This window comes from Lepeophtheirus salmonis, chromosome 12 (assembly GCF_016086655.4).
Source record: "Lepeophtheirus salmonis chromosome 12, UVic_Lsal_1.4, whole genome shotgun sequence".
Taxonomy (NCBI): Eukaryota; Metazoa; Arthropoda; class Copepoda; order Siphonostomatoida; family Caligidae; genus Lepeophtheirus; species Lepeophtheirus salmonis.
The window spans coordinates 9,868,562-9,883,587 of NC_052142.2; the positions used below are offsets into that span (position 1 = coordinate 9,868,562).

The 15,026-nt window shown below is 31.3% G+C and overlaps 1 protein-coding gene and 1 long non-coding RNA gene across 4 annotated transcripts in view; both read right to left on the reverse strand.

The window, feature by feature from the left end:
* Positions 1–15,026, reverse strand: part of LOC121126640 (adenylate cyclase type 1) — a 44,319-nt gene that overhangs the window by 11,002 nt on the left and 18,291 nt on the right. For 2 of the 3 annotated variants that reach the window (XR_005867031.2, XM_040721949.2), the window contains exons 4-6: positions 14,515–14,988; positions 4,512–6,460; positions 4,300–4,456 (exon numbers count right to left, since the gene is read on the reverse strand). Coding sequence is in view for 2 of the 3 variants with exons in the window: in XM_040721949.2 (XP_040577883.1) it covers positions 4,300–4,456; positions 4,512–6,460; positions 14,515–14,988 (2,580 nt within the window). In the remaining variant the exon portion in view is untranslated. Of the gene's footprint in view, positions 1–3,996; positions 4,229–4,299; positions 4,457–4,511; positions 6,461–14,514; positions 14,989–15,026 lie in introns of those variants that run through there. The other variant, XM_040721950.2, reaches the window with a different exon arrangement.
* Positions 11,328–11,807, reverse strand: LOC121126641 (uncharacterized). Its single transcript, XR_011782531.1, has 3 exons — positions 11,669–11,807; positions 11,513–11,603; positions 11,328–11,466 (listed from the first exon to the last, which is right to left on the reverse strand). It is a non-coding gene; the product is annotated as an uncharacterized lncRNA (long non-coding RNA).

Consider the following 15,026-nt stretch of genomic DNA (forward strand, 5'->3'; position numbering starts at 1 on the left):
TACCTACCATTATGCTAATGCTTGTTCGACAATCTATGAGTAACGGGAGCATGAAGTGATTAGCACTTCTGCCGTTCGAGCCGCTATCGTTTTTCTAAAAAATCTTAATAATATATATTATCCTGGTGATAGGTAATGTATAAGTTTAAATTAATCTTTCAATTTTTCTATTGAAACACTTTTCCTTTTTTATTTACCCTATAATTTTTTCCTCCACATTTCCCCCCGCCGCAGATAGGTAAACTTCATAGGGGCTGTCGGTTTATTAAGTAAAGAAAACTTAATTTGTTTTTGTCAATCTTTATCAATACAATCTCGACCCTTCACATAACCAATTATATATTTAAAATTCCCTAAAATGAACCTCTTGGAGGATGCATCTCAGCTAATACTAAACTTAGTGATAATTTAAAAACGGCTATTGAATCACACAAGGAATCAACTTCATAAGGACAATTTGAAATTGTCAAACAAGCTTTTTACCTATTAAAATAAGCATGTAATTAAGCTTATGAACGTTGCTATACATATGTGAGATTTGTCTAGACAAAAATGACTCTAAATGATAAATCATAGCAATGTCATCACAGGCAAATTGTCTCATCAGTGAAGCAGATAAAGTAATCAAGCAAGGTAGATAAACACTATTATCAGCTGCTTCCACTAGCACAAACATATCCTCTACTGTAAATGTGTCCAACACATCATCAGACTCATCATCTCTTGTTCTCGGGAAATCACATAGGAAATCAAGCCACCAATTTTTCACATATATACAAAGATGACAGATTAGGTGTCATTAAATGAATATTTCCTTAGCTATTGTTACACTGCTCATGCATATCTCATTCAAAGATCCTTATTGCTTAGATTTATCGATACAGATCTATTTCCTTGTAAAAAGTCTCAATTTGAACAAGAAATACCATTTTACAACACTAAAGGATATTTTCATTGTACAATGAATATATTGGATGCACATTTTGAAATTATTCATCCATTTTTAAAACGCAAATGTAATATTTTTGTCATACATTTCCTCCACGGTGAAAGCCTCGACATGGTAGGCTAAATTAAATAAGATCACTATGACAGCCGATTTAAAAATTTGGGGAGGGACAAAATTTTTCGTTTCTGTTGATTTCAATAATGTCCGAATGAAGATTTACATGGAAAAATCAATGCACCTATAACAAGAGACAAAAAAGATTATGAAGGCTCACAAAATGAATTTTCGGTTGGAAGGTCAATATATTCTATCAGGCAAGCTACGAATATGTGTCAATAATGTCTTAATAATGAAGAACGTACACATCGACGTAGTTCTTTAGTCTCAAACCATTATAACATAAATTATCTATGTCTATTTTTTGTCTTTTTTAGCTATTTAAAATTTATTGCGGTTTACTGAATGCATAAATGTGAAAAGAATATAAAAAATACTAAAGAAAAGAAAAGGACCACACATTGTGCTACTACACTAGATCATGATTACTAATTAGGCATTGAAGTTATTATCAACAATTCTCTTAATTTTTGAACATTTCATAAATTTTCGAACACTAACTTCTTCATTTTCTCCTTGCAGTACTTGATATATTTCATACGAGAGTGCAGGACGTCTAAAAATTTACCCAACATCAAAAAATTACCAACAGGAATTTGGTCTTATTTTGAGTCAACGAAGCACTATGTCAATACTTGTTTTAAAAGAGACAAAATCAAGTGTGGTAATTTTTACCTAATTGGGCATCTATAAATCTATTGTGGTAATAATATTGCTTACAATGATAAGTCGTCTTCTAACACTGGTGGATTTAACAACAAAACAACACCCAATGTGAAGAAACAATATAATCCTTCATTTTTTTTTAAAATAATTTTTTTTAGATAAAGCAACTACACAAGCACAAGTCATATTTACATCTCACTGTGGTAAATCGTTATCATTTGAGGTTATACCTGATACTGGTGAAACTAAATCCCTTGTTGCTCTACATTATCTAGGAAAATAACTTAGCTTTTTTTTTTTTTTGTAAGATTTTGAAGTTATCATTCTAGCAGAAGTCAGTTCAACAATGATTGCTGAAGGCAAAATTTGGGACTGAGAGATTGGTATGTTTTTTTGACTGAATTATCTTCCTTTTCATAAGAAGAATCATCATCAATTTTATCGAAGTTATATCATCAAAATTGTTTTTGGCATTTTGGAGTATCGTCCTTTTCTTGCTCTAAAACTATGTATGTATATGGCCGTCTGTTTGTTAAATACTAAAAAAGTTTATAAATAAAATTTGTTGTAATTAGAAAAAAATAACAAAGTAGCTTTATTATTGAAAATTTACAATAATATAAATTGTTCAATAAATAGAAAATCCATTATTATTCATCAATATTAGTTTGCCGTCAATAACGAGTTCATAAGTTTTAACATCCAAAACCGACAACATAATAAAGTCAAAAAATAACTAACAAATTAAAAACAATTATAAAATATTATTCATAATGCCATAATAGTAATAAGATTTTTTTCTTTTCTTAAATTTGACTTCATTTTGAAGTACTGTGGAACACTAGCACTTCGACCGGATGGAGGATGATGTTTTTTGATGGGGCATATTTTTTGTATAGAGCATTACCAACACCTAAACACATCTCATGATTCATGATAATTTTGAATTTGGTCAACGTTATAGCGAACACTTTTATATATACCTATATAAATATCAAAAATTATATTTTATATGCAGTTCATTCGTTTTCTTGTATCAATTTATTATAATTAATATTATCATATTCATCATCCCAGTCTGTATAAATCAACTAATCTCTGTCCTGTTTGGAATGAGCTCCATGCTGTACAGACGTATATTCTCGAGAGTGCCTATAATACTTCTTCGATGGCTGGACGAAGATACTCCAAATTCTGTTAGAAAGGAACCTTGACCTTTAACTCTAGTTTACATTATACATAATAATTGAGGGCGTTTAGATCTTAATTTGAAGGTAGCAATAAAGATTAATCCCAAAATGGGATCCTTTCTTTGAACATTCATGAGATTTTCGACCATTATTAATGGGATCTTTTATTTATTTAATTTTTTAAAAATTTTATTTGACTTCCTCCCAGAAGTTAAGCAAACTCAATACTCTCTATATATATATGTATAGCTACTCAGATGTTTTATAATACCCCTGAAACAATCATGATGATGCCTAAAAGCAAACTTAATAATTTTATTAATAGTAAAAAAAGATCTGTTTATCATATACGAAAATATGCATGAGAGAATGTCATAAATATATGGTAATTTCTACTGAATGGCTATACTTTTTATTGCTTTATGTTAATGATAAAGCTGAAAAAATATCCCAATTTCATTTATTAGATCTTGTGTAGGTATAAATATAATATATATCGGACAAAAAAGTTCATTTGAACACAAAATGTTTGATTGAATTGATTGTTCACATTGAGGGTATTGATCATGGACTTGTTAAAAGAGCCCTTTTTCAACACGGCCGCACGCTTCCTCTCGAGCTTTATTGTTTCAATATTATTGTTTTGATTGAAATGTAACTGTGTAGAAAAAAATTGTGCACGAAACAATTTTTAATTTACTCTTGCAACTAAAATAATCTCTCGTAATGATTTTGAGTACATAGAGCTGAATGTTTCACTAATTTAAAAAAAACCTGTATTTTATCTATGGGTGGTGGGGCATAAAAACTATTCATAGATTTGAAACAGCTGCAGTTAACATCTTTAAACTGGGACGGGGGCGAAACAATTCAAGAGTGTATTAACATAAATTTTGTCAATCTTGTGGGACACATTTAGGGGGGGGGGCATACTCCAACGGTGTCTATCATGGATCAGTGAAAATTTAGGTTCAAACCCATTTGTGATAAACTTTATAATATTCCTCTATAAACTAATAAATCTACATTTTATTACTACTCTTAAATATGATTATGATTTAGACCCATTATGCGTTGACCAAAAAAATTTTACAATATTATTTTCTTAAAATACTAGTATAAGTAACATAAAAATTCATCCAAATCGGTGAACAAATTATATAATATACATATAAATTATGTATTCATGGGTTAACTAAATAAAATCCATAAAAAAGAGAAAATTAGAATTTCTTCTTTCTAATTTAACGCCACTCATGTCTTTCAGCTGGACATATCAATATATTTACATGATTTGTTTATAATGCTGAAAAAAATAGCATTAATTCACTAACGGTTAACAGATAATCTGATATTTATCAAAAATAATATAGTTACCAAGGATTCTGATTCAATAATTTTACGCTCTTCCTCTTCAAATTCATCTATTTCTCTTTGTTCAGATTCTCTATTTAATACAACAGCTGAGCTTATCCATGAATCATTTGCTTTTTTCTCAGTTAAGTCTATATTGTCGTAACCAGATATTCTTTCTCTAATATTGTCATCCAAAATATTTAATAAAAATGCAACTATTATTAATTACTTACTCTACTACTTGTTTACTATTTTGTAAAACAGTGTCATCTATAAAAAATTGATCGCTAGTAGAATTACTAACAGAACATTGGATATCATCGAGATTGTGTAGTTCATCCTCTTGAATTCTTGCCATTTCTCGAACAGCAGCAAATCCAACTTGGCTAGTCACTAAGGATATGTCGTTAATAGGTGGTTTGATACTTTTTTGAATGTTGAGAAGTATCTCATCCTCCACATATTTATACCCTTTAGTTTCATCCTGTAGCTCAGAACCACATCTGAGGTTCTGTATTTGCGTCAATATGGCAGTTGCAGATTCAATTAATTTCTTGGGTGTTGGAGAAAAGAAAAGATTGTCTTCATTTGTTTCGATTAAACTTGATGATGCACCAATCACTTTATTTTTTAACGACGTTGTCACATTGTTGGGCAAAAATTCAAAGGAACCACATGAATCACCTTTATAAATTGATTCTAAAGGACTAGACATTCCACTCTTACAAGATTCAACTCCAGAAGGCAAATGTAAACGATCTCTAAGAGACTCGTTATATTTAGAACTACTAGTATTTTTAATATCAGTTATTTGAGAAGGAGTACTTCCTAGAATAGGCAATTCAATAAATTTATTCTCTAACTTATTACATCTCAAGCTAGGTGACACTTCGAAGGTCAATGATCCTTCTTGGACACTAGAAGGGTAAACCCAAGGAGCATGATTCTTAGGTCTTGGTGGTGAATGACTTCCGATAGCTGTGGCATCGTTTGTATTAAGATAGGAAAAACTTTCATCTGAAGAAGAAATTGATGGACTATGATTTAATGATGAGATCTCATCAGCAGAAGAATGAACTCTAGGACGAGGTATTAAATATTTTCCTCGATAATGCAAATTCTCATCACTGTAGTAGCGATTTAATTTTATATTATGTTGATAGTCATTTGATCGACGATAACAGAGATTAAAATTTGTCTGTACAATAGAATCAGTACTCTGTAAGTTTGAAGGAGGTTTTGCAAATGTTCTTCTGTGATTATTATAAGTCATCCTAACATGTTCAGTTTTGTCTATGGAATGTTTTGCATCTATACAAGTATTTCTAATTGGAATTATACCCTTTGAAGTTGTACGTGGAGGAATTAGTGGTTCAGTTTCTTCATTCATTTTAGAAATTTTTGTATTAAAGAAAAGCTGTTGAGAAGGAACGACTAACTGCTGATTTTTTAATTCTGATTGAGAAGTTAATGGACTTGTGAATCTAGGCGGGATATTGAAATTACTAGCCCATTTATGCTTTTGATGTGCATGAGCCAAATCATCGGGCCTTGCTATATCTAACCTCCTATCCACCAAGAAAAATGTAGTCATTTCTCCTTTTCCTTTCACTTTGATTTTCCCACGACATTTGAATTCAAAAGACTCACTTTTTAATACATTATAAACTTCTTCGGTAACTTGAGTATGATTTGGAAGACCTGTAGACTCCATTCGCGATGCTACATTGACAGTATTACCCCATATATCATACTGTGGTTTTCTTGCTCCAATCACACCTGCAACAACAGGTCCAACGTTACAACCAATTCTAAGCATAAAATTATTATATGAATTTTCATTAATATTTGATAATTTGAGACGTAAACCCAATGCAAATTCGATCAAAATTGACATGTAATGTACAGCACTAGCGCTCAAATCTTCTTTTTCTTCAAGAATTTTATATTCAGGAAAAAGTCCGACTGCAGCCATATAAGTAGATCCAATTGTCTTTATTTTGTCTATAGCTCGGAAACGTTCCTCACTTATGAGTTCGTCAAAATCCGCTATAATTTCATTTAAGAGCCGTAAGCATTCGACACCTTGATTATTGAGATCCAATTCCATATAGAATTCATGAAAATTAGTTATACTTGCAAATATAACCCCGACTCGAGAGTATGACTGGCTATAAAGTTCCTAAAATAACAATTATTAAAAAATAAACATATAATATAAATATATCTATGTTTTATAATTTATATGAAAAAAAAAACACAATAATCAAAATGTATACGATATAGAAGGGATATATATATATATATATTTATGCTTTAAAAAATAAATACATATACTACAGTGGTTTATAAATTCAATAATGAAATATTGATACACTAAATTAAATTCTTATATATTTGTAATATAAGAAAGGTTTTAAAGATTAATAACCCAATTTTTATAAACGATCCATAAAATTAACAGACATTAGTAAATTTCATAAATTGAATGGCATCATTGAATAAATGTACTATCTTAAACTAAGACGAAGAATGTAGTTTAAAATAAATAAACAATCTTGCAGAAATGGTACTTCACTTATAAATCATTTGATGTCACTGGATCCTGACATCATTTGTCTTCAAAACATTAATTAGGAGAACTCTTCCTCGTGTAATAGTAACTGTCCTTTTTGTTTACCCAAAAGATTTTGGTGTTTTTTTTTACTGGGAATGGTTCAAATTGAGGAGTCTTAACACTGATTACGAGGAGACTTGAGGATTTTTCTTGTATCAAATAGCATAAAATTCGAATAGACCCCCATGGATTCAAATTTGGTCTTATAAATGTTTATGGCCTCAGTAAGAAATCCTATTCTTTCTTTCAGGCTATTATTAATGATCAAAGGAAATACATTGTACCTTTTATTTTGATTGGTGATCTAAACGTTGATCTTTTTAAAAATCCTCCAAGACACCCGAATATAACAATTTTGAGAAATTTTTGTGTGAATTTAATCTTGTGGATATACACAATATAACACAAACACATTTGTCTTATCTCTTATTTTTAAAAAAACAAAAACTTTGACATCCAATATTAACCATGAGCAGATAAAAGATGATGGGAGGGAAAAAATGTGTATTTTTAATTGAATAATCTTAGTTTGATAAATTTTTTATTTTTTTTATTCTGTTCGAAGATTCCAATTCTTAAGTATTTTATTAGGCAAACTTCTTCCTTTTATTCAGGGATTGAAACCTAAGTTGAACCTTTTTTATTTAAATGTTTCTTTAATTGGAGTTATACTGACAAAATCTAGGTAAATATTATACTATTATATTTACTCCATTTGATCCATAAATCTTCTTTGAAATCTATAAACATAAAGTATATTTCCTTTTCTAGGAACTACCAGGCACAAACCTACTCACATTGAGTTCAAAGAGAATAATTTCTTCCGAGCGCTCTATCCATTGACCCACGTTCTTCCATAGCTTTTAATGCAGCTTTATCGTTCTTTAAAGATTTTTTTTAGGTTTCTCCTAAGTATATAGAAATGAAAGGCATGTTTATAAGCATTTGGGCCAGCGTTCATGTTTCAAATACTTAACCCGTACTGCATGGTGGTCAAGCTAAGCCGTGGGGACATCACAGAGATGATAGACTAGTAATGGGTAGGGTCTCCGAAAATTATAGACCGGTCCAAGACCGATATAATTTTGTTTGGGCCAATTCAAATCTACAGTCTGGATCTTATCGGCAAACGGTCTCGATTAAAAAATAAATCTACAGTCTTTTCCAAAAATTGATCTAAAACAATGTAAATACTTAAGACCGGACCGAAAAACAAAAATCGGTCCAACCCCAAATCAACAATAATAAAAATATTGAATTGTCTTCCTCAATAAGTTATATTTTCATTCAACTACATATGTTAAAAAAAGATATTAAATAGTTATTACTATAGTAAGTTATTAAATTTATTTATTATTATTTTTAATAATTGGTCTTTATAAGTTATGTAATTAATAAATAAAAAGGGCTGTTTGAGCTGTCACTTTTTGTAATTCACCCAGTAACGTCGTCTACCCCATTTCCCTCTGGATTCATCCAGGCGAAAGATTTAAAAAACAAGCTTATGAGTTTGCCTCTAAAAAAGAAATTGAAATTGGATGCTGTTCCTACCTTAGCTCTTGTTCCAGACGGAATAAATCAGGGATCTATTTGTGAAAAAGAGTTTCAACAAGCAAAAAGAGAAAAGATTGTAGAATCCATTATGACTGCCAACAAGGATTTAAAAAATTTGAAATTTAAATTTAGAGAAACCTCTACTCAAACGTCTCTGAAATTTGCAACACAATCTTTCCAATATCACTCAGCAATTCAAACATATAACGTGGAAACGAATGATTAACACAAGCAGGCATGTGGATCTTTGGTCATAAAAGTTACCAAAGATACAATAACAAATCAAGACTCCTTTGTTAAAGAATTTAATTCTCTAAAAAAGAAGAATGAAAAACTTAAAGAAACTATTAATGTCTTTAAATCGGAGAATAAGATATTTAAGTCAAAGTAGCATGTGTAAGAAACCATTATATGAAAACTTGAAGAAAGTTTACTAAGGCTCGAAGTAAACTCATCAGCTGCAATAAATATGGAAGGTGGAACCAAGCGGATATCATTCAGGGGCCTGATCTTAGGTATCTTTCTTCCAAAGCATATAGATACATTCAACCAGTGGTCTACGTCCTGTTCCTTCTGTTTCAACTTTAAAACAGTGCATTACAAATTTTAAGACAACGCCAGAAATTTAATCTGATATCATTCGAATAGTGTCACAACAAATAAAATCAAGCGAAATTATGAATGGAAACATATCCATATTATGCTTGAAATGAAAATAAAAGAGGAGGCTTGCTATTATATTCAAGACCAACTTATTTCAGTTCCAAGAAAAACATACAGATTTAGTTATTACCAGGGCATATTTTATATTTGAAAATCATTTATGAGAGATATTTTATTAAAGATTTGATTTCAAAAAGGGGCATCCATTGTATTGATTATTTTTGCCATGGTTTAGGTATATAATAAAAAATTTAATGAACAAAAATAATCTGTGAATGTGAATCCGATTCTATAACATTTCAGCAGGTAAACGTTCAATATGTTGAAGTAATGCGGATATCATCTAGGAATAAACATTTCTGTCTTAGCTTTCAGGTTTCGTACATTATATTCAGCTACAGGGTTGCCTTTAAAAATTATCCATCTATTCAATTTTCTTTCAATTAAGTACATATATAACTAAAGTTTTATCTTTCTACCACATAAAATGTTCTAATTCCATATATGAATTTAAGGTGGTTTTCATTCGCGGATTGCTAATTCCGTGGAAGCAGCATGTTTTTTTTCCGACTATTATTGTCCGGTTACGAGATAACTACTATTCAAACATAAATTGGAAATGAAAAGAAGTGACATTCGTATTGTTGGGATTGTGTCAGACATGAGACCCAAGAATATGAGCCTTTGGACAAATTTAGGATTGTTTACTGACAAAACTTACTTCCCCAATCCATTTAACGAAGAGAAAATTAAATATGTATTTGCTGATGTCCCTCATTTACTGAAGCTTTTGCAAAATAATTTTATTGATAATGTGTTGACGCTGAAGAACGGAACTTTGATTCAAATCCGAAGTATAGAAAAACTACTGGGGAGCATAAATTTAGCTCCGGCCATTGAAACGTCATCAGAAATAGAAGGCAACGTGTGCGCCTAGCCGTTGAATTCTTGAGCCCCCCCAATAGCAAGTGCCTTTGGGCTCATAAATAAAGAAGACCCATTGATGCTAAAAGTTGTGGACTTCGTCGAACTAGTGGATCAATGGTTCGACATCATGAACAGGTCTAAGCCCATATCGAATAATACCTTTCTTTGTGGTTATGGAGTAAATTTAGAAGAGCAAAAGGGGATTCTTTTGTCCATGATAAACATAGTTGAGACAATTAAACAAGTCAAAAGGAATAATAAAAAGGAAATTATATCGTCGCATTCAGATGCCTTGAAGCCATACAAGAAATGTATTATGTTCTCCACAAAGGGTTATATGACTACTTATTTGGCAATATTAGTAAGATTCCGTATATTTTAACGTCGCGTCTAAATCAAGATTGTTTAGAAAACTTTTTTTCTCGCATGAGATATATTGGACAAACAAATTCTCATCCAAATGCAGTGGAGGCCATGGATCGTTTTTGTATTCTTGCTGTTAGTGGTTCAGAAAAAATGGTGTCAACTCTCTCTCTAAAATTCAAGAAGTTACCGTCAGCATTTTAAATGAATATACGGATAAAAAAGGAAATGTTAACGACCTTGAAAATGATGGATAAGACACTTAATCAGATGAAAGAAATTAATTTATAGATGGAAAATCCAACAACCCGAATATCGACTGCAAAGAAGAAGGGTTTATTTATGTTGTGTGATATGTGGGATAAGTCTCTTCTTCTGAAATTCCCAAAGTTAGGCACCAAAACGGGCTATATAAATGTTCCTTCAAGTCCATGAGAGGAGGACTAATTCAACCATCTGAGGAATTCCTATCGTTTCCACAAAAAATAGAATATGAATTTGTCCAATTTCATGGAAGTAGTTTCGATACGAAAACACCTGTTATGGATCGTTTAATTCGAATTATTCAGGATAAGTATCCACAGATGTGATGTAATAAAAAAGTTTGTTTGAACTCGTACTTTTATTGGTAATAACATATTAATAAAGTCAACAAAAGCCATACAAACAGAAAATTGGCGACAAAATTTCAAAAATTGGCTCATTTTGTTATGTTTATGTAAATAAGTTATGATTTAGAAATAAAATTAGGTTTATTACAAAAAAATTAATATGAAAATGTTGATACCATTCCTCCAAATCAACAAGAATTTAAATGCAAAAGTAATTGCTTCAATGCCCTCTGAACTATAGAGAGTCCTCCAAAAAACCTTAAAAATGCTTCTGTGTATATTTTCAAAGTTTTCCGATTTTTCAATGGAGCTCCATTGGTTCCATATGACTGCCAACCCATTCTTTATAGCAATAGCTCTCGTTTATCCGTCCTCCACAAGAAAGGATAGAGAAGCCCTTCTGCGAAAAGAACATGCAGGAGATTCATAGGTGAAAGTACATAACTGAAGAACCTGGTCATACTAATATATTCAAGAAGCAATGATTATATTATTATACTTTAAATACTTTTGTTCCGGCGTGAATAATTTCCATAGGTGCAAGTTCCTGGTTTGACTACACCAACCCATTAGTCCCTGATCTTGGGTACCTAGCGAGGTAAGAGTCAGATGTTTACGTCGCCTTTACTGTCGAAGTATGGAAGTACATAGTCACCTTAATGCTTGTCATAATAACTGTGATAAGTGATAACTTATCGAAGATTCTCTCCAACGATTCTCAAAACAGGAATAATTTGTAAAACATAGTCCATCTGATAAGAAAAAACACAATGTATATTGAGTAAACACTGAAATATCACTTCTGACGTCACTTCTGACGTTCGTGCAAAAAGAAAAGGTGTGGTGGATCCAAACATCCGACAAAACAACGTTATAAAAATAGCTTGTATTTCTATATAACTAGGATTTCTCTAGAACTTTAAGATGTCGAATTGATACTTGAAGAGTCCACATTTAGACTAACTACTTTCATTCCGAGTTATCATTACTCGTATAATTAGATAATTGTGTAGGCGATTTGCCTAAGATCTAAGATTTTGTCAGTAGTTATATTAAGTATTGACACCATCCTAGACATATATCAGTTAACTGATCTTGTTTTCTCTTTACATGAGGTCTAAGCATGAAACAGTACCCTAACTGTCGTTTCTGACCAGTGAACTCTATTGTTTCTATGTCTTCTTTTAAGGAAATAAAAGAATACAATGTATTAAATCCTATTTTATACATTGACCTTCTAATTGAATAAAAATGCTTCTGTAAGATACATGACTCCAACTCTACAAGAGCTAAAAAAATACACATGTTTTAAAATCCCCAAGTTCAAACTGGATGCAGTCCACGACAATATTCCGCTAGGCATTGGCAAACTTACCAAAGATCCTGAAAGATCAACTTCATTTCCCACTTTTCAGAACAGGTTGAGGTTCAAAACAAACATATAATATATTACATACCATTCAAGGTTAGACAATTATGTAATTGGGCTAGCTAGAATTTTCAATTTGATGTATCGTACCTTCTGCTGGGCAAGACAGGCAGATTTTGATGTGATAGGGAATAGAAAGCGTACCAAAGGCCAATTCACACAAGGCCAAAATCAAAAAAATGGGACTACGTTGTTGGCCAAGAAAGATAGGTTTGGTATCTTTGAAATATGATATTATCCTTTATTTACATTTACCAATAAATATATTATAATTATATAAAAATAATTATTACAATAATATACCTATTCACCATTCGGAATAAGTATAATGTATTTGAGCGATAAAATTATTAGTTGGACACTTGTCATTTGTGATTATCCTAACAACATAGTTTATCATGGTTTTCCAAAGGATCCCTCAAGGAGAAAAAAATGGGAAAATGCTTATTTTCGAAAGGAACCCATTCGAAAATACCCTAGAATTTGCGATAATTATTTTGAAGAAAATGTATATATAGGGGATTTAAAAGGTGAATTGTTGGGACTACTTTTAAAAAGAAAATTGAAAGAAGATGCTGTCCTTTCCACAGGTATCATACTTGTAGAAGGATTTGAGCAAGCTCCAAGGAAAAAGATAAGAATTAAGATTATGGACTATTTTGAAAAAGATTATAATGAAATATATTTTGGGACATTTGACAAATCATCCAAAAGCAATGTAGAATCAACTCAACCACTTGTGGTAGAAAAGGTTAACACATCTAACCAAGCATATGTATCCTGAATTATACAATTTAGTAGAGATTCTAATAAATAAATAAAAATCCACTCATTCTAGAACTAGACCTCACAAAGGAAAAAGAATGGGGGTATTTGACAAAACTGAGAAAGATGTAGAGGCACTGGAATTCAATCAAAATGACGAGTGTTAAGAAAACCAATCAAGTTGTAGATTGAGTTTTGGAAGCTGTTGCTAGATCATTGATATTAGAAACTCAAGAGAATAGGAATCATTTATTTCAAAGGAAATGCCAGAATTACCTGAAGAAATGGTAGGGGGTTTGAAGATAAATGATGGGGAACTCGGAGATACCATTCTATTTACAGAGAATGGATGTAAGGTCAGAAGACGAAGGCTCCAGTAAGGATTCAAATCAAGAAAGGGGATTGAAAGAAGACTGCCAAACGATGCTCAGAAACAAAGCTAACTCTCCCCAAAAGCCAAATAAGATTGATGGACAGCATAAAAGACTTATAAGGGGTCCCGTGGATGAGAATACGAAGAGAAAGAAGGAAAATGGTAGCATGTAATACAGGAGAACTTCAATTTATCGTTTTTCTCATATACTAAAATTAGTAGTTCTGCAAGAAAAAATATAACATAGATACCAAAACTCAAGTATAGCAAGAGATCCTAATAACTAATAAACAAAAATCGGTATATATTCCCAAAATATAAAATCTTTCAGAAATGATCAAAGACGACATGACTACATTGATTACCTTAAAGGCAAAGAGGAACATGTTTTTTGTACTAAATGTGACCCAAAAGAATGTGTATACTATAGAAACTGTATTGAGAATAAAAGAGGGACGTTGACTATGATTAGAAAATGGCCTGGCATGCAATCAAGATGACTAATTATAAAAGTTTAACTTATAGCTTATTTGACATCAGAGATGTTACACTCCATGAAGGAAAAATTGTTGTTGCAAATATTTATGGTACAAATGAATAAAGAGCGGAATTTTATGAAGAAATATACAACATACTAAGTAATCTTGGGAATGTTAAAATAATAATTCTCGTGGATTTGACTTAAGAGGGAAATAATGTTAATGATATCAATTTATTGTGAATAAATGAGATTAATTATGTTGTTCTCCCTCCTCAAAAATTCAATTGTATAATTCCGGTGTTAAGCTATTATTTTCCTGCAAAATATATATTTATTTATTCCCTACGGGTCGAAGCCTTGACAAAATAAGGAATAATAAAAGAGAAATAGGGAGGGATATACTATCCTTAACAATACCCAACTTATGTTTTATTAAGATAACATATACCTTACCAAATTATTTCGAAATTGAGAGTCCAAAAAGTGCGTTGCGACATGAGCAGGTAATAAATTAAATAAAATTCTTCTATTAGAATTTTGTAACGCTTCCATATCAAACTTTTCATCTCTCGCTTGTATCTGCCAAAGAAAATCCAATCGGGTCATCCACTCTACTTGACGTCCATGTAAAGTTACTCCAAACAGGAATATAATTAAAATAACAATTGAAGATACGTCAAGAGGAATAGAGCTCCTAAACTGTTGATCATAACATAGAAATAGTGATTTATGGGATAGTTCAATCAAAAGTATGTAGACTAGAGCCATTGCTCCTAAAAGTAACGATTTGATCATAAAAGGTAATTTCAAAAATGTAGAAACAGTTAAAAATCCAATAAGGCAATTGATGACTATGTAATGTGGAAGAGGGCACCAACGATGGCAGCTATTTGTACAATCAGATATACAATCTGCAGAACATGTAAACTGTAAAGAGACTAACATAAAATCCTAATCAATATGTA